Source organism: Phalacrocorax carbo, chromosome 6, assembly GCF_963921805.1.
Source record: "Phalacrocorax carbo chromosome 6, bPhaCar2.1, whole genome shotgun sequence".
NCBI classification, from domain to species: Eukaryota; Metazoa; Chordata; class Aves; order Suliformes; family Phalacrocoracidae; genus Phalacrocorax; species Phalacrocorax carbo.
This window is the reverse complement of record NC_087518.1, coordinates 30,509,395-30,532,804: the sequence shown is the minus strand read 5'-3', so window position 1 is coordinate 30,532,804 and position 23,410 is coordinate 30,509,395. Positions and strand designations below refer to the sequence as shown.

At 45.5% G+C, this 23,410-nt stretch overlaps 2 protein-coding genes across 3 annotated transcripts in view; one reads left to right on the top strand and one right to left on the bottom strand.

Annotated features, from left to right (window-relative positions):
* The window catches only part of RGL1 (ral guanine nucleotide dissociation stimulator like 1), an 85,345-nt gene extending 82,713 nt beyond the window's left edge, over nt 1-2,632 (top strand). The window contains exon 18 of the mRNA XM_064454391.1: nt 590-2,632. Within this exon, the coding sequence (XP_064310461.1) occupies nt 590-777 (188 nt within the window). The 3' untranslated portion in view covers nt 778-2,632. The remainder of the gene's footprint in view (nt 1-589) is intronic.
* A 3,843-nt stretch (nt 2,633-6,475) lies between these two features.
* The window catches only part of COLGALT2 (collagen beta(1-O)galactosyltransferase 2), a 56,173-nt gene continuing 39,238 nt past the window's right edge, over nt 6,476-23,410 (bottom strand). For both annotated transcript variants that reach the window (XM_064454389.1, XM_064454390.1), the window contains 8 exons: nt 20,013-20,217; nt 14,923-15,042; nt 14,394-14,470; nt 12,355-12,461; nt 11,428-11,560; nt 9,346-9,473; nt 8,627-8,833; nt 6,476-8,180 (listed from right to left, as the gene is read on the bottom strand). In XM_064454389.1, coding sequence (XP_064310459.1) covers nt 7,904-8,180; nt 8,627-8,833; nt 9,346-9,473; nt 11,428-11,560; nt 12,355-12,461; nt 14,394-14,470; nt 14,923-15,042; nt 20,013-20,217 — 1,254 coding nt within the window. In that variant the 3' untranslated portion in view covers nt 6,476-7,903. The remainder of the gene's footprint in view (nt 8,181-8,626; nt 8,834-9,345; nt 9,474-11,427; nt 11,561-12,354; nt 12,462-14,393; nt 14,471-14,922; nt 15,043-20,012; nt 20,218-23,410) is intronic.

The following is a 23,410-nucleotide window of genomic DNA, read 5'->3' as shown; positions in this document are numbered from 1 at the left end:
TGCCATGGACATGTTGTCACAGCTGCCAGTAAGAATAAACCCCCTTGAAAACTGCTGCACAGGGATGATTTATCATGACCTGTCAGCGCATTGCTTTACACACGGAGAGCTCACTCATGGATGCCACGTAGACCTCTACGTGCACTATGGCTGTAGAGCTATCAACTGAAGGGCAGCTGCTCTGTCCACCTGAGCCGTCTGCCACAGGGGCTGGGTGGCAGAGGACGACCTCCCGAGGGACTGCGGCAGGCCTGGATCCTGCCGCTGTCATCAGGCCATGCAAACAGAGCTTTCAGCACAGCCTCCTCTTGGAATGGTTGCCAGGGCCTCCATCCAGGCTGGATGTGGTCTGGGTTTGGCCTCCACCTCCTGTCCTCTGCAACTCTGCTCCCAGTTTTTTGTCGGGCAGCTGCTGTGGGCACCACCTGACACAGCTGTGGCTGAAGAGGCACAGCAGAACAAGGAGAGGGGCCCAGCACTGCCTGGCTGTGTACCTCAGGCTGTTCACCCTGTCCCTGGTCTCTCCTGGCTTGCTTTCTGCTATGTGCAATACCACAAATTAACGCTTGCTCTGGTCTCTCTTTTGCAGAGCTTGTGATTCCTGGCAATGCCAATGTGTTCTACGCCATGAACAGCCACGCGAACTTCAATTTCATCCTGCGAAAAAAAGCTTCAGTCAATGGGCAGGTGAAAATGAGGAGCCGTTGCAGTCTGACACTCCCCAGGACTGCGAAACGGGGGTGCTGGAGCAACAGGCCCAGTAAAATTACACTGTGAGAGGGACAAGGCCACAGGGAGTTGAGAACTGCACCTTTGTTACCACCCAGTATTACAGAATCAGATGAATGTGTCAGTATTCAACATTGAAAATATTTGAGACTGAAATGCAAAGTGAGCATTTAGTAGACCTACAGCCAGAGACGTATCTCTCCTCCCTTGCAGCCGGAGATGGACAGACACAGATTTACAGGACAGTACAGACTGGAATTTTTTTGTTTTGCACATTAGCCTAGGAGGGTGAGTGCCCCGGTTAGAGGGGAAAACGGACTGCAACATTTGTCTTAAGAACACCACACAAGCCAACCCTATTTGTAAGAAAACATTTTTCCTTTGTGCCAGTATTACACAGAAGAAGGTCTAAATTTATTTTTATAAAACTGGAGAAGAAAAGTCTCAGTACAGTTCTGTCTGAACCAAGGAGGAGGTCCCAGCCAGCCTCCAGCTGACTGACAGGAGCACTGGTTCGCAGGAGCTGTGGCTGGGCTGAGTGCCACTAGCAGTTGCTGCCTCCGGGAGGCATTTGCATTCACGTAAAGCAGGGTGGGTACATCCCCTAAACACTTATCGCTGGAGACAGCAGAAACTGCAAGTGTGTGTATTGCTTTCACACAGCTGACAAACTTCTTTTTGCACTTATTCCACACCAGAAAATGATGTATTTTGGATTTTTGTTTCCAAAGAACTTTAAAAAAAATGGACTGCACTTGCTTTTGGATGAATGTCATGGTTTGTTCATGAACAACACAAACACTACTTGTCTGGATTTCGGTCTTTTCTTAATGCCACTACAGGGTGGTTTTCCTTTTACTTTGCTAACCCATTAAACAGAAATCAATGCCTTTTGCATGTACTCTGAAATGACTGATGTACCTCTTTGTAATGTGCAATCACTCTTCAAGAGCAAAACTTTTAACTCACATTTTCATTCATAAGAGGCAACTTCATGACTTTTTATTTTAAAAGTGGTTACTGAGAGGAGGTAGCTGGGTTTTAAGCATTACCCCAAACAACCAGAGATTTTATGTACTTGTAGCTTTATTATGCATCATCTGCAGGCACCACCCTTGCTCTTTACGTATATCTATTCAGTGAATTTTCTGACATGGTACATCCTTTCAGCTGGAATAAAGAATTCAGCTGAAATAAAGAATTTAATCTGTTCTCTGTGAAACTTTAAATAACCTACTTCCTGAGTCTCTCTTCCCAGAATACAGGCTTTATTGAAAGGATAGTTAGAGGTTTTATTTTAAAAAGCCATAAATGAGACATTGGATTGTAAGCAGCCCTTACTGAACAGGCTGTCTTTTAGACACCTTAGTATTAGTTAAACTTAAATACTGAATTTCATAGATACCTAAGCCTTTTTTCCTCACCAGTTCTGTAGCACTAATTTTCAAAACTAGGCTCAGATTACATTAACAATCAGTGATAAACTCATGATGCAAACAATGTTGGGTTGTACCACGTTTTACACTATTTGATGATTTATCACCTCTGTTTACAAGTAGCACCACACGGGGCCTAGTCTGAATAGCTTAAGAAATCCAATTGTATTTTTGCTGAGAGGGTGAAGATGTTGAGTTTGTAACTGAGCCTTAACCTTTGCCCGGAGTTAGGGCATGATTAAAACAGACATTCAGTTTTCTTTGCATTTCAGTGTAAGCATGCATTGATGTCTGTACAGCATCATTTGTTTAGTATAGTATAGAGGTTATATGTCTGTATTAAGCTGAAAGGTGAATGTTCTTGATTTTAAGATTACATCCTCCAAAAGGGTATATATGAAAGATTATTTTTAATTGCTTACCTGTAATCTTTATACAATAAGTATATAAACTTTTTTCCACTAATATTTGCCTGGTGTTAATCTGTTTTCTTCTTTTAGGCTTTATTACTGCATGTCAGTTGTGGTTTGGGGATTTTGGGGAGTTGGTTTGTTTTGGGTTTTTTTGTTTTTATACCTCATATCTCTTCACTACTCTCACTCTCTAACTTCATCACTTTTACTGTTTTAACTGTTCTCATCATCTTCCAGCTCTCACAACTCATCGTCCCTGCTACCCAGAGAACTTGAAACACCAGATTTTAGCTGTATTCCCTTCAGCTACAACCTTCCTTCCGCAAGGCTCATTCAGGGAAGTGATTGTGCACTTGCGTGGTTTAGGAGGCATGGTGGTGTTGGGTTGACGGTTGGACTTGATGATCCTAGAGGTCTTTTCCAAACTTAATAATTCTGTGCTTGTTTTACTCTTTACCATCACATCCAGTAACAGTTTTGTATTGTTGGTAACACTGTCAGCATTATAGTCATGCTTTTTTTTTTTTAATTCCTGAGAGTTTTTTACGAGGGCTGCTTCTGTGTTTCTTCAGCAGTGGCTGGAAGGGCTGTCCAAGTAAACCGGTCTCCTACCTCCATTACCGACCAAGTGGCAGCAGCTGATCATGAGCTGTACTTAGCCCAGTCCCATGCTGCAGGTGTGCAATGAACTTGCAGAGAGCTAACAGTAAACATCAGCAAAGCAAAAGCCATCCCAGTGCATCACATCAGTCATGCATGCAGACCTGAGAATGCTATGGAACATTTTGTGCCTTTTTTTCTTTTTTTTTTTTTTTTGAGCTTTAATTTAATGATTTCTGTTGTAACTAACTGGGTAACTTAGATTAACTGAGATTATACACAAATTTTATGACTATGTCTTCATGAAATCATTCCCTTTCGGGTCACTGAACGATTTCTGCAGCAAGTTAATGCAAAAAAAAAAAACCCAACTGGTTTACATTATGAGTGAATTTTCCACATTGTCTCCATCATGTCATGTTTCCTCCTGGCCTCACAAACATTAGCTCCTTGGGATGTTTTTAGTTTGGGTTTGGTCCCCTGCCCCCCTGCACACGCTACAGACATTTGGAGTTCACGTACCACAGCTGCTTCTTCTACCTTTTAGCACAGTCCTGCCACCTTGCCCATCACTTCAGCATTAAGGGAGACTCCTAAAACTGGCAAGTCACAGTCCCTGAGCTGTGGCTGTTGTCACTAAAGGGACTCTCATGTTACAATAGCAAAGGCAAAAGAAAGATTACGCTGAATGTAAGCTGCCTCTTGCTTTTTTTTTTTTACTTAAACTACCTAGGGAGACAAAACAGAACAACAAAAACCTCACTTGATTTCCTTCAGGATAAATACAATCTATTTGTGAACTTTGTAATTTCATAATACCATAGTGAGAGTGCAACAGCACTTTCCTTTCTTAAACAAAAGCAAAGATAAGAGTTGTTACAGTACAAGAAGTCTTATTGCAGATAATTTTTTTTAGGGCCTATCACCATAACCTTGCTTGTAAGCGACCTGGTTTTCTCAGCTGGCCTGCTACTTGTACTCTGGAAAGCCTGTTCCTAGCTTCCACTGGTTTGTCAGCACACTCACTGGGGTAAGCGCTGCTTGGTGTTTCTTACATCACCTGGGGGCTCCTGGGGCTTAGCTCAGGTGCTCCACAGCACAGCAAAAACCCCATACCAAAAGGAGAGGAAAAAAGGAGGGAAGAGAATTTAAAAAAAAGGAAAAAAAAAGCACCCTCCATGGTTCATGTAGCAGACTGGCAAATTCTTAGTTATCACCTGTGACATTCTGCTAACAGAAACTCGTTTTCAGGATGTACAACCAAATGTGCATGTCCCCAGCACGAGGCACCTCCACGTTTGGGCTGTGGGTGCTACACCTGCAGGAGGCTCAGCAGGGACACCCCTTCCATGCTTGTGCTGCACTGAACCACCCCCCACCCCACGGCACAGTCCCTGCCCCGCAAACAGCCCTCTCAGGCACGGCCAGAAGGCTGGTTCAAGCTCATGCTCCTACTTGCATGCAGTTTTGAAGCCCATTAGATGAGTCAAAAAAAAAAAAAGCAAGTACATGGAAAGTGGAAAAATACCAGAAAAACAGAAGTGTTTCAACTGGCTCCTACTTTTCCAAAACACAGTTAATTGTGAGTAGGGCAGAGCCTGCAAAGGGACTGGAAAAACAGACAGGGAGCAATAGCACTTGGCATGGCATAGCAGGTAGAACCACTGGCCATCCACCACATCTTGTGTATGTAAATAAATCAAAAATTATGTACATACACACACAAAAGCATATAGGTAAAAGAACACTCAGCTAGATTGTAGCTGCATCTGCTCAGAAATGGACACATTCATTTAATTCATTGCATTTTTATTCATAATTTGTGTCCCTCTTCCACTGAAACTGCCACCAAACCCCTTGTACCACTTGCTTCCAGAGGCAACTGAAAGAAAAACACACACCAAAAATCCCCTAACCAAAAAAACCCACAATGCTGTTGTCAAGCTTTTGACTAAACTGCTACTGTTCTACTTAAGGAAACTAAAGTTAAATAAAACTCAGCCTCCCCGAGCATCCAAACCAGCCCCACTGACAGCATAATTTCCCAGGAGCACTGTGCTAGCCAGCGCCATCTCATGCGAGGCGCCCAGGCTGACACGTCCATACAGCAGCTTTCCCAGTGGGCAGTGCCAGACGTATCCTGCCTCACGCCCCTGCCCCACCCCATCTGCAGGACTTGCTGCAAGGCCAGGGCAGCCCAGTGGCTCCAATGCAAAGGCTGTGCAGGTGATGCAGCAACCTTTATTTCTCATTTGACTGAGCTACAATAAGGTTAAAGAAGCAGGGGGACTCAAATCCCTTTTTTTAAAAACAATTACATATTTCCTGCATGGCCAATACAGTGATGCTCCTCACCTCCCTGGGGAAGAGCCCAAAGCGGCAGCTGTGACCACAGACCACATCCCCACCCATGATCCCAGCAGGACCCAAGCGCAGTGAGCAGCTCCAGGAGCCAGTGTGGCACACCAGGGTGTCAGCCCCTTCCCTCTCCAGACCCCAGCATGAAGTGGGGAGTACCGGGAGGAACTCCAGGGTAATTTTCAGCCATGATGTTCATGCAGAAATGTTCAATAGGATCATGAAAGGTCAGAAGAGGAAAGGCTGGAACAGGCAGCGCTCTTGCTGACACAGGTAAATCACTCCCATGGCTGCAGGAAAGAGAGGCCTCGCTCGTAGATACAGAGATGGGCCTTTCACAGAACAAAAAGCACATGAGGGTGGAAAAGAAATGCAGTGATGATGTAAATGAACACAGCATAATTGTAACATGGAGAGGCAGCAACAATATTAGATCAGAAAAATGATACCTTGCCAAAAGGGACTCACCCACTCAGCACTGGCTCATCCCTGCTGTTCTGCCACACCTGGCTGCACATGTAGGTCATGGTATCTACGGCGACACCTGACAACGTGCTGGATGCTCACCAGTTCACAGATGTCTTGCTTCTGAAGACCATACCAAGCTTCTTACCCACATCTCTGGGATTGCCATGCTCCAAACAGGTCAGACTTGCCACTCGTGAGACCTGAGGAAGAAGTGAGAGGGCTTGTCAGCGCAGAATGACCCAGGCTGTGTGTGGTGGCCCATGGCAGACCTGCCCTCCATACTCACCAGGTCGCACTGGCACTTGCTCCAGCCTGGACAGTAGAAGGAACATGGCTTCCAGGCAGTAGTTGTACAACAGGCACATTTATATGGCCAGTGACTCCATGGTAGTGTGACACAGCCAAAACACTCTTGAGCTGGCCTTTCCCAGCCAGGGCTACTCCCACACAATGAAAAATACACACAGCTGCTCATCTTGCACCAGGTTCTATGTATTATCAGACCAGCTGACAGGTAATAACATGTCTTCTTTAGCAGAAAGCACAACATTGATCAGTAATTATTAAAAACAAATAAAATTTTTAAAAACCCAGCCACACATACTCAGCCGCACACCTCTGCCAGCAGGTGAGTCTCTAGATTGCAAGCCCAAGAGGGCATCCTCCCACTGCAACAGCAGCCTGCAGGCTGAGGTCTCTGCCAGCTAACCTAGGCAGTGTAGTCCATGATCACCTGGCCTCTGAGAAACATTTTTTTTAAAAAAAAAAGAAATCAAACACCTTACTCTGCTGACAAGTTAGCCAACAGCAAGTACATCAGAACTCATACAAACAAACAAAAAAAAGAGACAGGTTTGCTCTTCACATGAAAAAATATCAGAACAAGTTGCCTTTCCATCCTGTAATGCTCAATTCTGTCAAGGCTGTTGAGAACAGTACAGTTGACAACACTAACATTTCTGTAGGTTGTTTTGTTTTTATAAAGATAGTGTCAAGAAGTTCATAACCAAACTTTTAAAATGTAAAACTCCTAGAAGTCCTACACATGGTTTTATGGCCTAATTAAACACCTGCAAATAGGTTGTCAGGGTTTGCTTTCCTGAAGGAATGAATTGAGGCGGGGGTGAAGCAGGACATAACATGGACTAACTCTGCCTGTGTACCCTTCAGGCAGCACAGAGACAAATAAAACCAGCAACCTCCACTTTCTCTGCCAGCTTCCAAGCTTTTAGACACACCAAGACATCAGTTCTAGACTAGAGGGCCTGTTTAGATGGGATCTAACAAGTTTTGAGATTTGCAGAGGGGAAGCCAGTGAGAGTTTTCTATAAAAGTATGATGAGGGAGAAGACACTACAGAGGAGCGCTGCTCCAGTGCACTGAACATTTTTGGAAGCCATCTTGATTCTGAGAGGGATCCCTTTGAAAAACAAAACCAAACCACCCCAGCGCTTGCCTGCAGCTTCTCGCAGTGAACAGGGTTAGAAAAGCCTACAAACCTACAAAGCGTAACAGTTACACAGCAGCCAAGTTACAGCTATCCAGAAAGGTATTAACACTTGTACATCTCTATATATTAATCTTTATAAATACAGTATTCTACACGAGGAACTGTAGAAAGACGTCATTCAAGGTTGTTTTTCTACAAAAGCTTGCAAGGGCTATTGTCCAGATCTCTGGCTTTTTTTCTGCCACTCTGGAACACTTGTTCTTTTTCCTCCTTCATTTCCTACCCAATCCTAAGTGGCTTGGCTAGTCATCAGGTCCAACTGCTGTGCTTTGCCATTCAAAGCAGTGGGAAGAAGACCACATGAAGAGCTGCTCTACAACTTTCAAGGGTGAAAAGCTAAAGTGTGAGACAGGTTCAGCTGTCAACAGAGTCCCAGGGGAAGTGGGCAGTCATAGTTCATCCCTGGAGGATGGCGTGTTGAGAGATGACTGGGAAGGCAGGGCATCCTTATTCTGGGCGTCGCTATTGATCTTGCCCTGCTGCCGGGATTTCCAGGAGTGTGTTCTGTCCCAGTCCGTTGACACGGTCTCGTTGTCCCAGATTGTAGAGGTCTCTGTGTCGCTGAGGTAGCCTGGCTGCCCTGTGTAGTGGGTGGGGTAAACAAGCAGGGGTTCTGCCGAAAAGGCTTTCAAGTCTCTGGACTCATAGTACTCCATGTACTTCGCTCTAAAGAGGAGAGAAAAATCATCAGTAACAGAGTGAACGCCACAACTTATAACTGTGAGATACAAGCCATTCCACCGAGCAAACAGGTCCCAGGGAGTGGAGGTAGTTGCTGGGGTGGAGACTGACTGTCCACCACCAGAACCACAGGCCTTACAAGCACCCACAACCTATACAACCAAAGCCTCTGTTACCACAGACAACCAAGTGTCTCAGAACCAGCCCAGAAGCCCTGCACCAGGTAGGGACAATAATCCTTCCACAGCAGGTCTGTCACCTCTTTTTTGCTGTGTCAGGAGCTCCACTGCAGACAACCAAAAAGCATGAGGAGTAGCCCTGTCCCCCACCAGCCAGCCTACATAAGTGAGACACACCAACATTATCTGGCTTAAGATGATTCAGCAAGACCCAGCTCATGTCACCCCAAACAATGAAGGCATCCTACTTACACAGGGTGCTTGTTGTACATGACTGGCAGAAATTCATCTACAGGCAACATCTTGCTAAAAGGCTCAGCTCCGATGAGTTTCCGAGCCCCTCGGAAAGAGATGGCATACCCCAGGGTCCAGTACGAGTAGTCAGCTTCCACCAGGTTCATGACATTGGGAACTGCTTTCTCAGGCTCCTGCACCTGCATCCTTTTCCGGCCAATGTAGCTTAAAGGGTGAAAAGACCACGGAAATTGGAACCAAAGTGAATCTGCAGCAATTAGGACCACAAGACTGTTCATGTCAAACAGGGAAGGGCAGTCAAGCCAAGAAGTAACCTCTGACCAGGCTCACAGATTTCTATCCTGCACCACTTCCAGACATCCCAGTTTTAACCCAGTGGGTGGTATAGCTGTGAAAGACTTCATAACAGAGCTACGATGACATGGTCCAAGCCTCAGGATTGAGCTGTGTCAGTTCCTCTGTCACAGCAGAACTCCAGACACTGTTGAGATCAACCAACGCTGCCCACAAAGGGCAGTAATGGTACCCAACAGGTATTCCGGCATCAGCCTGCCCCAGAAGGCAGATCTGTCCTGACGGGAAGAGCCAGCAAGAAGTCTCTGCCACCTTCCCCTGCACTCCAGCATTAACCTGCATCTCTACCATGACACAGCAGGTATCCCTGACCTTCCCTGCGTGCCCAGGAGTTCCCAGACGGCTGAGGGCCAGTGACTTACATAAGCTCCCAGTCCAGCTGGGCTTGCTCAATGTCGTCCATCAGCTTCATGAGCTTCCTTTTAAACTGGTGTTCAAAGCGCACATCATCCTCAATAACGAGCGTCTTCTCCAGTTCTCTGCTTACCACCTGAAACAGAAGTGATCACAGTGGCACCCATGGGCCACTCTCTGCACCCTAAAATCATCATCATAGAATACCAGGTTGGAAGGGACCTCAAGGATCATCTGATCCAACCTTTCCTGCCAAAAGCATGGTCTAGACAAGATGCCCAGCACCCCGTCCAGCCAAATCAGCAGACAACTGACACACAGCACTATGTTGTTGACTTCAGTGGGTCCTTCACGGTCCAAACTCCAGTTGGGAGTTTCATGCTGTGACCAAAGGAGAGAACAGGAAAATATGAAGAAGCTCAATCTAACAGGTAAGGCTGAATCTCATCCTACTTTCCTTTCTGACTTCGGACCATCCACATAGACACACTTGCTACAAAACAACTCAGGATCTCTAAAACAAAGATATCCCCCTGACCTTACAGAGGTGCTACTCTGCATAATTAGGTTCTCTGACATTACCATTTCTTCAGTTCCACTTCCAGGGGAAGAGATGGCATACACGAAGTACCTTGAATGTCAGGCAATTCAGTTATTTTGGATCAGAAAGAGTAAGGGAAAAGCCCTAAAGGTCCAACTTCCAGAATAGTATCTTGAAAAAAGAAGTCACATTCCCTTTCAACTAGAGAGTCTCCAAATCTATTTGTTTGCTTGACACATGCCTTAGGAGGGATAAAACCACAATTTCTACACTGCGCAGCACTGAGTACCACAGAGCATCCTGACCTGGCATTGCCTTCTAGACCACGCAGGAAGGGAGGCTGGAGAACCACTCCCAGATTCACAGCTCAGCTAGGAGATACTGCAAGAGCCAGTGAGAAGAGTCCTGAAAATACCCAGTGGCTGAGCATCTACAACCTAGAAAAACCCTCCATCTGCTGTTGCACCATCTAGAACCCGTGAGCTGCCAACTAGCATGCCCACAGCAACCACCTCCTCAAAGGAATGTGCGGCAGCCTTCAATGCCAAAGCTGTTGTTCAGAAAATCCTCTTTGTTGGAAGAAAGTGTTCCTGAAGTCTGGGAAGGAGGACAATCTGGCATATCCGAAGTCTGGCCCTGACAACTTAGAGACCACACATGCAAAGACATCCCACACGTAGGTTCCCATGTTGTCATCCGACTGTTGGCAATTTAGAAGTCTCAAGCCAAAAAGCATAGCCTGCCTTCTCAGCACTGAAGTCACTCTTGCTGGCTCTGGGCTGTTTGGATCGACACCCTGCCCTGCTGAGGTGGTGCAGCTAACACCTCTGAAGGCAGAAGGCTGTCTGTATTTGGTTACCCACTGCCGCTGCCCGGTCTTCTTTTAGAACCAAGTCTTTCTCCCTGCCTCCACCACACCTCACTTGAAATAACACCCCCTTGTTGATGTTGGGCTGTGTAAGTCCAGCATCTCTGACCAGCACAGCCCAGATCCTCTCAAGTTTCACTCCCCAGGTGACCAGGAACAGATGGAAGCTACAGCTTTTACCACCCAAACAAGATCTCTTAGCTTAGGTAACAGAGGTCCCTACTGTTAAGAATAGTTATGATATGCCTCAGTGCTCAAAAACGCCAGTCAGCAGAGTCACTGGACTTGCTTCAGTCCAGATGCAGAACAAAGGGAAAAAAACAGGAGGTTTTTTTTTAAACACCATTTGTTCTTCAAAATCTTCTTGCTTTTCTCTGAAGCAAACTTGCTCCAAGCAGGCTGTTGGATGGTTTGCAAAAACAGTCATGAAAATATTCTGATAAAAATCACTCGCTCAGAGCTGTTGGCAAATGTAAAGCAGAGATAAGAAAGCTGAACACTGCACTCAAGGAAACACCTGTGCATGACCTGCTACAAACCAAGGAAAACAGTTTCATCCTACACTTCCAGAAACCTGCATTGTATCTGATGTTCTGCCCTAGGACTGGCTGTGCACCTTCCTATTGCGCCTGCCCACAGTGCCTTCCTGCAGGAACCCCGAGGCGCTCTCAAACTCCTTACCTCCTTCCAGATGTAATAGTGACTAAGGAAGCAGCCGATCTCTCCCCTGGTTAGTGGTCTAGAGGAGTATGGGTCCCGGTAACCTGGGAGCATATCAATGCTGAGAGCTTTGAGCTGACTCGTGTTCAGTGCTCTGAGAAAGAAAGAATATCTATCACCATTTAATAAAAAGTAAATTCAAATCAGACACAGGCGTAACATAGAAAATGCTGATGACATTCAGAGAAAAGTCGTATCTTGAGAAATTCCTGCACTTGTTTCGCTCAAAACCCCAGAGAAAAATTAACGTCTTGATTTACATTTCTAAATCAAGCTGCCAATGACTTCTTGAGTGACCATCAACTTGTCAGGCACTTGGCTTAGATTTTTCTGAGAGGTCTTGATGGGTAACCATGGCCCAAAAACCACTAGGTGGCATGTGGGTTCCTATCTCCCTGATGCCTTTTTGCAACTCCCAGATGAAAAATTTCTGCCTTGATTTCTCATGATGAAAAGGTCTTAACACACCTTAGAGTAAGCTTGGAAAGGGGCTGCGTCAGGGTTAACACTGTAGCACAACAGCTGTGTAGCACTAGGATGGACAATCTTCCCAGGCGATAACTGCGCTCAAACGCTTTCACTGGTGAATCCTTTTTAACTGTGTGCAAGTGTTACAGTTCACAGAAATTGGTATGATTTTAACCTGATTTTCATCTTAGTCTGAACCACACTGCATGTTTATGTCACAGAGATTGACTAATTGCAAAAGAAAGAAAGGGAGCAAAACTGCCCCAAACAGACTGTTAGGTAAATAAAAGTGGTATTCATCTCTCCCCTCAGCCCACCCTTCCCCACCAGAAGAGAGGTCAGGGCATCCAAAGAGATGGTGTCAAGCAGTTACGCACATCCCACTCTTTGCAAACATCAGCCACCCCAATCGAAACTCACTTTCCGTCCACAGCCTCCACTATCTTCACTGCAATCTCCTGCTCATAAAGAGTCCGCAGCATCCGATCCCGCCTGTCTTTCCGACGCTTCAGATTGATCATGAAAATCTGGGTAGAAGAGAAAGACATCAGCCTCTCAGATTGGGAATGAGGAAGAAAAGGCTGTCTTGATCCACTCTTCTCCAGCAGCCCCACTGGAAAAGCAAATCTTATTAAAATACCAGGTGTGTTTTTATTCCAGGTTGCTTAGAATTGGTCAAAAAATTGGGGTTGGTTTCGAACTGAAATGTTAGAGGGCATTCTTTGTCTAACAACTAGTTTTTCTGGATGTTTTATGTCACAGGGAAAGCTACTCTTTGAGGATGGATAAAGGTGAGAGGAGATCAGTTAAGCCAAGTCTGTGACTTCCAAAGATGTAGGATGTTTTGACATTAAAGACAGAGTAAAACGGCCAGCTCCAGCTCCAGCCCCAGAGGAACACTGGTCCACATGCTTCCCCACAATGCTGCCACTGCCTGTATTTAGGATTATCAGTGGGGTCACCATCCAAATACAAGGACACAGCAAAGAGAGGATTTTTGTAATTACTTCGGGCACTCAAAATCCACTGCTACCCCTGCCAGAGCAGAAAACCTATCACAGAGCCAAGACCAGAAACAGAGATGTCTGAGCAGAGCTCAGTCCAAGTCTTGAGACAGACTCTCTGGTGGAGGGCAGAGGACTGAAGCCCTCATTTGCAGGTAAACTGCAGAGGGTCAGGATATTTTTCAGTCCCAGGCAGACAAGTACAAGTGCAGCCTTGTAGCCTGTGGAGCAAAACCTCATCCCAGCAAGAAGTGGATCAAATTCCAGGTCAGTACAAATGCAAAAATAATAAATTGGATAAATAAAGCGCAGCCACAAAGGACAACATGGAAAAAACCTATACCAGCTGTGTCCTAAACACAGACACTCAAACACCACAGCCAAATCAGGTTCAGCCTTTACCAGTCATATAAACAGATGTGGCAGAATACAGCAAGAAAACAAAGGCTCCCCTTATCACTGCAACTCCCTTGGTCACGGTGCCACTGCCACCCTGGCAGCTGTATACACAGGGGTTGCTGGCTCTGTGAATAACACAGACACTGGTTAATTAAAGCACAGCAGACCCTTCTCCAGCCTTCTCCCCCAAACACCTGCTTTCTCCACAATGTGAGGCAGGGTCGGGAGAGGAATTTCTGCAAGGTCTTCGGGCACTACCATTTTCAGCAACTATCTTGCTTGTTCACTTTAACTTGAGGTCATAGCAGAAAAATGCAGTGACCAAGAAGGGCAGGGAGAAAGCTGCCACACCAAACAGACAGCATGCGTGATTTTCATCACTCCTGGACGTATCCAGCTTGGGCTAGAACCCAGCTGTGAGCCCGGCTCCCCCAGCTGCTCTGGGGTCTTCAGTGTCTCTTTCAGGTGAGAGAAATTCTTCCCTTTGTCACTGAAAAGCAGGAGAGGTTTCCCAAAAGACCAGTTTTTGTCACAGAATGGAAGGACTGCTAAGCTGCTCTGCAGAGTCAGATGTAGAGAAAATAGCACAAGAACTGGGAAGTTAAATAACTTGATTTTCAGCCTCACTTCTGCCACCTCCCTCTGGCTAGATTAAAACATCCATACCATCAAGACAGGAAGCCCAAAGATTTGCTGGGCACTGCCCTTGAACACAAACCTGCACTTCTAATCAGGGGTCTTGGTAGAACATACTAAGTGCTGCCTGACTGGCCTCATTTCTCCACAGCAAATGCCAGAGGGAAAGAACGGTCCCTGAGCCCTTTCCCTTTTGCTTCGCCGAGCACAGCAGAAGTTCTCCCCAAATAAGGATGGCTATTTTCCCCTTGCAAAGAGTTTAAGTCCAAAAGATGAGTAATTGCTAAAGAGCTAACTATGTGAAAAGGTAATATACTCCAAGGGAAACAGCTGGAACTCAAGCTACAGGGAGAATGCAGGTCCTCTAAGAGATAAATAGGAAGACAAGACAAAACAATGGCAACAAAACAGGTTCCTTACTTCATCGAATCCCATCTTGTCAGGGTTCTTCGGAGGGACAGAGACATACTGAGAGGGTTCAATGGGAGGACGATCGACTGAAAGAGAGGAAAGATCCCAAGCATCACCCTCATGTACAAGCTGCACTGATATAACATATCCGCATGTATTTTCATCACTGAGCCTAAAAAACCCCAGAGAACTGGGACATGAAGTCAGTGAAGGAGTGGGTGTAGCAGAAAGCATCCATGTTGCAAAGCAGAAGCCAGCAGCCGTGTGCCAGACTGACCTCATGTCAAAAATGAAGTTCTGCAGCATCCTTTCCACATTAAAGAAGGATTTTTGCATTTAATATGGGGAAGTTAAGGGGTTTTGTGAATGGGGTTGACTGGACCATGAAGTTATTATATCCCTAGGTAGAAAAGCAGTGGAAAATGGAAAACTGCATATCAAAATAATATGAGAGCAGCCAGATCAGGCAGCTGGCAGGAGAGCTCTACAAACATTAACTTGGTGGTGGGGTCCCTCATGGCAGGGCACAGCAACTTACTCATAGCCTCAATTAGTGTGTGCACAAAGTTCTCTGTTTCTTCCTGCAGCGTCTGGTGTGATTTCAGAGGCATGGGAAGGAAACCATAGTGTTCACGGTTGCAGATGAACATCTGTATTCCTGGGAATCACAGAAAAACAGAAATTAAAGTCAGGTCTTTTACCAGCGGATTTTGCTGTTCTGTTGCTATGTAGCCACAAACGTATGCCAGGACCTCAGTCCCAAAAAGTTCTACTTCATAAGCAAACAATTCAAAAACATCACGGTGCCATTTTCTGTTTTATTTGGCTGGCAGCAAGTGGCCTCTCCTAGGAAACCAATTTCTACTTGCTCCCTAACAGCAGGTATTTTTAACTGCAATCAGTTTTCTCCTACAACAGACTGGGAACTCCCTTCTTAGACAAGAGAAAGGGTCTTTTTTGGCCTTTGCCTTGACGCTATGAAAACAGTCCTACAGCAGAGGGCAGAACTGGCCTTTAGCAAAAGCAGTATCCAATATGCACAGCAGGACTACTGTGGATACCTGGGGAGTACCACAGAAACCCCATACCCCCAAAACCCTACCTGCACTGCTCAGATCTGGCACCTCACCTGCAAATCCCTTCAAAGACCCAGAGCCAAAAGCAGGAACAGGTTTCCACCCTCCGAGTAGGCCAGCCTCAACCGATGCAATGGCTGGCACAGGAGCCAAACGGGCTTCCAGATGCAGCTGTGCTGAAGGAGAAGCAGCAGCGATCCTGGGCCATGGGATCTTTCTCCCTGTGCAGACCCAGGGCTCAGTAACAGCATCCAAACTGGGATGAGGGGTGGGGGGTGTGTGGTGGAATTGGGCTCAAAGGTAGGGGAAATAGACAGGTTTCAAAGCTCAGGGTGGAGGGTAGAGGCATTTCCACTCATGAATGGGCAGGACTCCTCCTTGCAACACAGGAAGGCTGCATTTGTTATCCATCTGCGAGGGGGGAGGTGGTTCAGGTGAAAGGGAAGCAGTCCTACTGGATACCCCACTCCTCTGTGGGGAGAGGAGGCCCTGTGTTGCATGCTGGGCAAAGAAGGGTGCAGGTCTATCAGGGCAGGCAGCCTTAGAGAGGGAAAAATTCAAACAAATCCAGCATGGCTAGGGGTGATGGAAGCTTTTGTCTGAGCTTTGCAAGGCTCCTCTGCTAGACCACAATAAATGACTCTTCCAGGGTGGAGGAGCCAAGTCTGATCTACAGCTTTGACAGCACATGGTTGGCCAAACATGGGCCCAGGCAGTTCAGCTCCCCTGGGATCACATGGGATGACACTGCAAGGCCTAAGACATCGTATAGCTGCAGGGTCTGTTACTAGCCTAGCAAGGATTCACTCTGGGTTTTGCAGTCGAGCATCTTCCTCTTCCTATTTGCTTTAGCTAGAAAATAGACATTTTCACCTTTATTGGCAAAGGACTTTTAGGAATATACAGGATAACCATCTTGGAAGTGCCTAGTCTACCACCAAACATGGTCCTTTCCTCTCCAGGACTAGTTTTTACAGTGCCCTGAAGATTAGAGGAAAATCCTAGAGAGAGACACCAGCAAGAAGAAAAGATGCTTTCAAAAAGAGGTGATAACGTAACATCCTTCTACTCAAAAGCTTTGTAACTGCTTGTTCAAGGAGCTAAATCTGAAGGTGCGAAACGAAGACAAGATGCAAAGCCTCTCCTCGGAGCAGATGCCTCAGGAGAGACCTGTCCCCTGCTGAGCTTGTTCACCAGGAATGTCCCAGCAACATGTGATCAGCAAAATACTTTTCCCCTCTGGACTGACCAAGCATTCGCTTGTTATCGGCTATAACTGCAGCAGCACTGGGTCTGATGTCACATCAAGCAACACACTCAAAAGCTACATCCAGAGAAGCCAGGGGAAAATATTTCCGTTGTTTTTCGTTGAGCTCTGGTAAGATCTTTTATTAATTAACCACAATCTGAAAACTGCTCGAACCCACACAACTGGCCAAGCAGATTTAAAGAAAAATGCAAACCTACAAGCTTTTCTGCCCCACCGCCCTTTTTTTTTTTTTTTTTTTTTAATGAAACATGCACAATCACCCCCCTCCCTCTAGGAAATAACCGAAAAGCAGACACTATCTGGTGTGTTGATGCTTTCATGTATTAATCCTCCTAATCCCTAGTATTTCTAGCAAAGCAGAACTGTCTGCATTAATGACCCTGGTATTTCTACCATTTTAAGTTCTGCAAGTAAATTGCTGGCTAGACTACTTGCCAAAACACATTCAGCTGTCAGCTGCAATTTAGTTAAATGGCTGAATAAAAAATACTACCTGCTGACATTAACGGCTTTGGCACTGATCTAATAAACTAATCTTATCTGGCTCACTGATCTCTGTCCTTATCTTCCACTGGCTTAAACACAGTTAATCTGCATAGATTCACACCAGTATTTCTGTTCCTTCTGGGGTAAAAGCTACTTTAAAATGGTAAAGCTACTTTAAAATGGGGAGGGTGACTCACTCTCCAGCTCTGTTTTTATAATAAAATAAACAATTGCTATGAGGGACAGAAAAGCTATAGATACTTGCATTATCATTAGCCTTTGTAAGGCAGTGACCAGGATTCACAGCCATGCCCTAAACCCACAACCATATTTAGGCAACCTAAATTTCTCCCACATCCCTGTGACCAGACCTTCCTGCTAGCTGGCTCTAGGTCTTCAGAACCTCAGGCTGAAAGGAAGTTTAGGAGATCTGGCTAGCTAAATGCTATCTTGTGAGCACAAGGGGCTCTACAGAGCCCACTTTTGCCAGTAAAACACCCACACCAAGTTTTGTTCTCAGTATTCCTACCACAGGCCTCATCCTCCCAGCAGAAGTGGGCCCGTCTCTTTGGAGCATCACAGAAGAGATGCTTCGAGCAGTAGATTCACTGTTGAAAATCAATTATTTGATCTGAAACATTAAGTGCAGTTCTTGGTCTGGACAAAAGCCATCATCATTTACGACTTCAGGGAAGTAAGTGAAATTACTCCAAAGAGAAGTTTACCTCAAAGTCCATACATTTTCCACATTTCTGAACTTGGATGTCATCCTTTTGTCCTGGGTGACAAAACTCAGCCCAGGACACAAGCCAACAATCTGAACAGATCAGTGGGCCAAACTGCTGAAGCAAAGCCTTTCATGTCATGGGTCAGTCCTGGAAAAAGCTAGTGTTCTAGGATGGAAGGAAAAAATGAATCCCTGAAATATTTCTTAAGCAGCTGGAGCTAATGCAATGCAGTTACCACACTCACTGGATGCTGCATTTCTGGGAGAGCTATCAGAGGGAACAAGGGGGGCAGGTAGATTTGGAGGAGCCTGCTTTGCTATCCAGACTTAAACCTCAGTTCTCCTCTGGAGCCAGCATACTGATGTCCTGACACTGAAGGACAAGGCCCCAAAGGTGCCCTGCAAGTTCACATCTCACCTATGCCTCCAAGGGCTCTAATTTCAGTTCTTGCTGCCTCTTCTCTAGCATACATCTTTCTCATTTGATGCTGCTCATCCTCTTGTAGCTGAGTTTTAAAAAGCCCTGCTTAGTTTGCCAAGGCAACGCCATCTTTTTCAGTGCTGTCAAGAACTTCAAACCAGAAAGATCACTAAAAGAAAAGCTATAGACGGCTGGTAGCTGCTGTGCTGGTCTGGAAACGGTGGGAAAGGCAGTCTTCTCAGCTTGTCTCTTCTGCAGAAGCAACTGCCAACAACAAGAAGAAGCTATACTACTTCAATTTTTCTCTTTTTGTCTGTCCCCCCAAGAACAGCCCTTCCTTCTCACCTTAACTTTGCTTGTTTTACAACCAGGAGATGGGTAACACCAACTGCACATCACTCAGAGGACCCACAAACAACTTTTCCCTACTAATTCACCTCAGTAAGCGAGCAAACCAGTCATGAAGCTCTGAACAGAAGGGCACTTTAGTGGCCCTGTTGGGATTTCATCAGTCCCTCTTTCCTTCTAAGGCCCCAAACTTTCCCATTTTCAACACAGCAGGGCAAAGCAAAATACAGATGGTCATTACAACCACATCCTTCCCAGGAGCTCCTTTCAGCTCTGACACTGCTACATACAGGTCTGCCAGCCAGGACTTTGCTGGAGACAGAATACCCACCAGATCCACTCTCTAAAAATAAATGGGACTAAACAACCTCACCACAAGTACAAGCAGCAGTATCATGCACTTGAGACACAGTGATTTCTCGGAGACACAGAGAGCTCTCTGTGAACACCAACAACAATTCCAGGCAAAGAAAGAGGACACTGAGGTTGTGACTTGGCCTGAAAGGACTCCTGTATTTCAGGTCCAACTGAAATCCTCCCACTGTCCAGCAGAAACTGATCCCAGTATCAGCTGGAGTGGTACATATTCTTTTTCTCTGCTGTGCTCCAAGCATCTCAAGACAGTTCGGTGCTCAACTGGTTCTCCCAATGATACAATGTCAAGAATGCAGATATTTTACTGCTCACAGACCAGCTCTAACCTGCTCTTGCCTGCATGAGATTCCCTCTCAGCACAGCCCACAGATTCCACATCATTCCCCTGAAAGTTGCAATGATTTTGCTTTCAAAAAAACCAAACCAAAACCGCCACCTCTCAGACAATTTCTGTTGAGCTGCCATGAAGCAAACCCTCATCAGCACTGTGGGTAAGCAACTTGGGTTTTGTTTTCCACAGGGCTGCTACATCTAAAAAGAGTCTCTTGCCCTCACCTCCTTCCTCATGGAGTCTCCGCAAAGCATTGGCTTTAGATACCTTACCTACAGACTTTAGAATGCCTTCCACTCACACAGCCTTCACCTGCATCTTGCTGTGACACAAATCAAGGGTGGATGCCACACATTCTGTGTCTGAGACACTGCGTCTGTCCCAAGAACACCTCCCATGTCCTTTGAAGCTACCTGTGATTCAAAACTGTATTGCCAATCACTTGCTGCTTGTTATCCCTGACCAGATCCAAAAGAAGGGAGCATGGTCTTACTCACCACTGAAGCCAACACGTGACTTCTGGCCTGTGAACTCAAAATAGAGATCTGCATGTCTCTACTAGTGAATCCTCCCCAGCAAAGGCTCCAGACATACCTGCTTGGCGACTGGAGAAGGCAAAGACCATGATATCATCAAAGCTCCAGGTGTAGTCCTGGTGTGGGGGGTAGAACATCAGCTTGGTGGAGGCCTCTTTCCTCAAGTCAATGAGGAATGTGGAATGAATCATTGGGACAGCAAAACAGCCTGTCCTTTTCCATTCCCGAATCAGGGGATAATCCAACGTCCTTTTGTAATAGCCCTGCAATCACAATGAGGGGGCTGCTTGTTACAAGAGATTTCTGTTTCATAGATGCTCCCTAGCAAAAGCTCTCACTCTTAGCCCTCCCCAGCAGAGATGGAACAGTGCTCAATTTTCAGATTTTTAAGTGTGTCCAATTTGGAAAGGGCTCAGTGCAGTATTTAGAAACACCCTCCTTCCCCAAAGTTAAAGCTTGATCATCTCTCTCCTTTTTAGCAGCTCGTGGAAATCCAAGCCTTTTTGTTGCAAAATTCCCTTGCAACAGGGCTTCAAACCTAGGACTATTTTCTCCTGGCTCTTCAAAAACCGTTTTTCAACACAGGCTTTCAGGTCTGATCCTGGAAGCTGCTGAGCACCTGTGACACCCTCCATGCTGAACAGCACGAAGGACATTCAGTGTCCCACAGAATAGGATCTGCAAATTATTTCTGACCATGACTTAAAAAAAAAAAAAAATTTCCTTCACTGCAGTGAAGGCAACATCTCAATCTCCATCAGCTGTGTAAGAATCCCTGCTTCTTCCATCCCAGGACAAGCAGGTTTAATACACTCTCCTGAGCTCTTCCCACAGAGTCTGTCTGGGGGAAGCATTTCAGTCAGCTCATTTCTCTGTAACTATGAGCTCTGCTAGCCTTCCAGTACTGTGGGTGCAACACCTACGCTGTGTGGCTCACAGGTGGTTTTGCAGGTGCAGTATGTCTAAAGCTATCAGAATGGGAAATAAATACGCTGAATTCCTCCAGAAAGAAAAATCCTAACGCACCAATGAGACATCCAGACACGGCTGATGGTTGAATCCAGATTCTGGTCTTTACAGAAATGATGAGTCACTAAAGTTAAAAGTTAATTTTACACTATATTTTCCATGAGCATCCTAGCAACGGCTGAGCAAATCACTGCAGAACCGCTTTACCCTGGTTTTGTGTAGAAGCATGGTGTGGTGCATTTGTCTGTTTACGTATCTGTCGATCCTCCCCCTCTGCCCTTCAAATACCTTCTGGCCGTACTGTGAGGACTAGATATCTCAAACACAGCTAGTAGGATTTTCACAGAAAGGAGCAAGTGGGTAGAGACCTTACTAGCATTCCCACTGAAGGAAAAGTTAAGACATTCAACCTTTAACAGACATCCAAGAATGCCCACAGGTGAAAGATGCTGGAAACTAATCTTTCCTCCTCCAGTCACTCACTACAACGTTTTGGGCCTTTTCATTGCTCATAAATCATGTGTAGTCAAGAAAGTCTCCAACATGCCAGCACAGTTTCTGAGCTCTCTCTAAGGTTAGCTTCATGACAGCTAAATGTCAAGCTGTCTGGAACTGGGTTTGGCCTGCTGTTGCTCAGTGCCGGAGGCTGTGTTTCAGGGCGTGCTCCAGCTCCTACTCCCACCCCAAGTCCCCAGAGAGAGCAACGCTGAGAGCCTGAAACTGGGACTGTGAGCACAGAAACAAGAAGCAGCAACTAAGAGAAAAGAGGAAAAAAAAAAAAAAGTGGGAACTTTCCTGTTCATTTGAGCAGCTTTTTTCACCAAATTCTCCAAGATGCATTTGCTGCTAGGTTTTTCTCTCTTCTTTTCTCAGCTAATGCTGGTAATGATGGAAACTTACTACTGGAGAGGTAACGCTAGGGACCAGGGCTGAGGCTGGTGATCCACTTCAGCCTGTGGAGCAATACTGATTTACATCAGCTGAAAACCTGGCTGTCTCAGGACTTAATCTCAAAAAGTTGAAGGACAATGCCTTCACTATGAAGTTTGTAACTCCATTTTAAAACAAAACCTGAAACAAGTAAACCCACCCACACCCCCTCCTTTTCTTATCTATATATTTACTTCCCAAGAATTTGGAAAGTTCAGGACCTCTTCCTGCTATTTTCATTTAATTAGTTAGTCTGAACTGTGGAACTCCTTGCCATAAAGTGATGTGAATGCCCCCCCCCCCCCCAAAAAAAATATTCAGACAGTGATTTCTGTAAAAGAAAAAAAAAAATCACTGAGAGCTTTAAAGACAAAGACTTTCCCCAAGAAATCATAGAGAAGGAGATTGCCAAAGGATGGAAAAATAATTTTGGGGAAGTATCATCCATTTCCTGTTTGCCATGTTCTTATACTATTTCCTAGGCATCTGCTAGGAACCGCTGCTATCAGATGGACCATTGGTCCAACCCAGTAGAGCTGTTATGTTTTCACCCTGCCTGTGGTCCCTACTTGTGTCCTTGGTAACACTGGGAAGGAAGAATGATGTTTTTACACCAGGTAAATAGAAGAAAAGGGGAATGGAGTTTGCTCTTTGTTTCATGCCAGCAATAATGACAACAATTAGTATTTAGTTAGCTCTCTGGAATAAAGCAAGAGGGTATGGAAGGGCAGGGCTGTGGTAAAGTACTCCTATTCATATGGCCCAGCTCAAAGATATATGTGCAGCTCAGGCTTAAACACATTTGTCTACACAGGGCAAGCTTGTCTTTATGAAGAAGGAAACAAAAGACTCAGGTGTGGAAGTAAAAAGGAAATCCCAAAGCTTTCCAGGACAAACAGGGGCAAAAGGGGAAAATTTTCAGGAGCACAGTAAACCTCTTTCTATTCTAGGAGACGTCAGCTTAGGATCCTGCCTCCCCAAAGGATGACAAAACACATGCCAGCAGCAGACTGGAGAACAGGTCAAAAAGTTGGTCTCATTGTTGAGTCTTACCTGGGAGAAAAAAACATTAACCACAGTGCCCATTTCAGCCTGAATGTCTTAGAAAGCCCATCTAGAGCTTAATGAGAAAATTAAAAAAAAAAAAAAAAAAAAAGTGAAAAAAGGCAAAAAATGACTGTGACACTATATCTGCCCTTCTATATATTTGACTCTCTTATTAAAACCCTTTTATGGACAAGATGACTGTACTAGGTTTGGCTGGGATGCAGTTAATTTTCTTTACATCAGCCTGTAGGGTACTGTGTTTTAGACTGGTGACTAAAACAGCGTTGACAACACGCCCATGTTTTAGCTGCTGCTGAACAGTCCTTGCACAGCATCCAGGCCTTCTCTGTTTCTCACTCTGCCCCCCACAGCAAGTAGGCTGGGGGTGGGCAAGAGATTGGGAGGGGACACAGCTGGGACAGCTGACCCGAATAGACCAAAGTGATTTTCCATACCATATAACGTCATGCTCAGCAGTAACCCTGAGTGGGAGTTTTCCCAAAGTAGCTG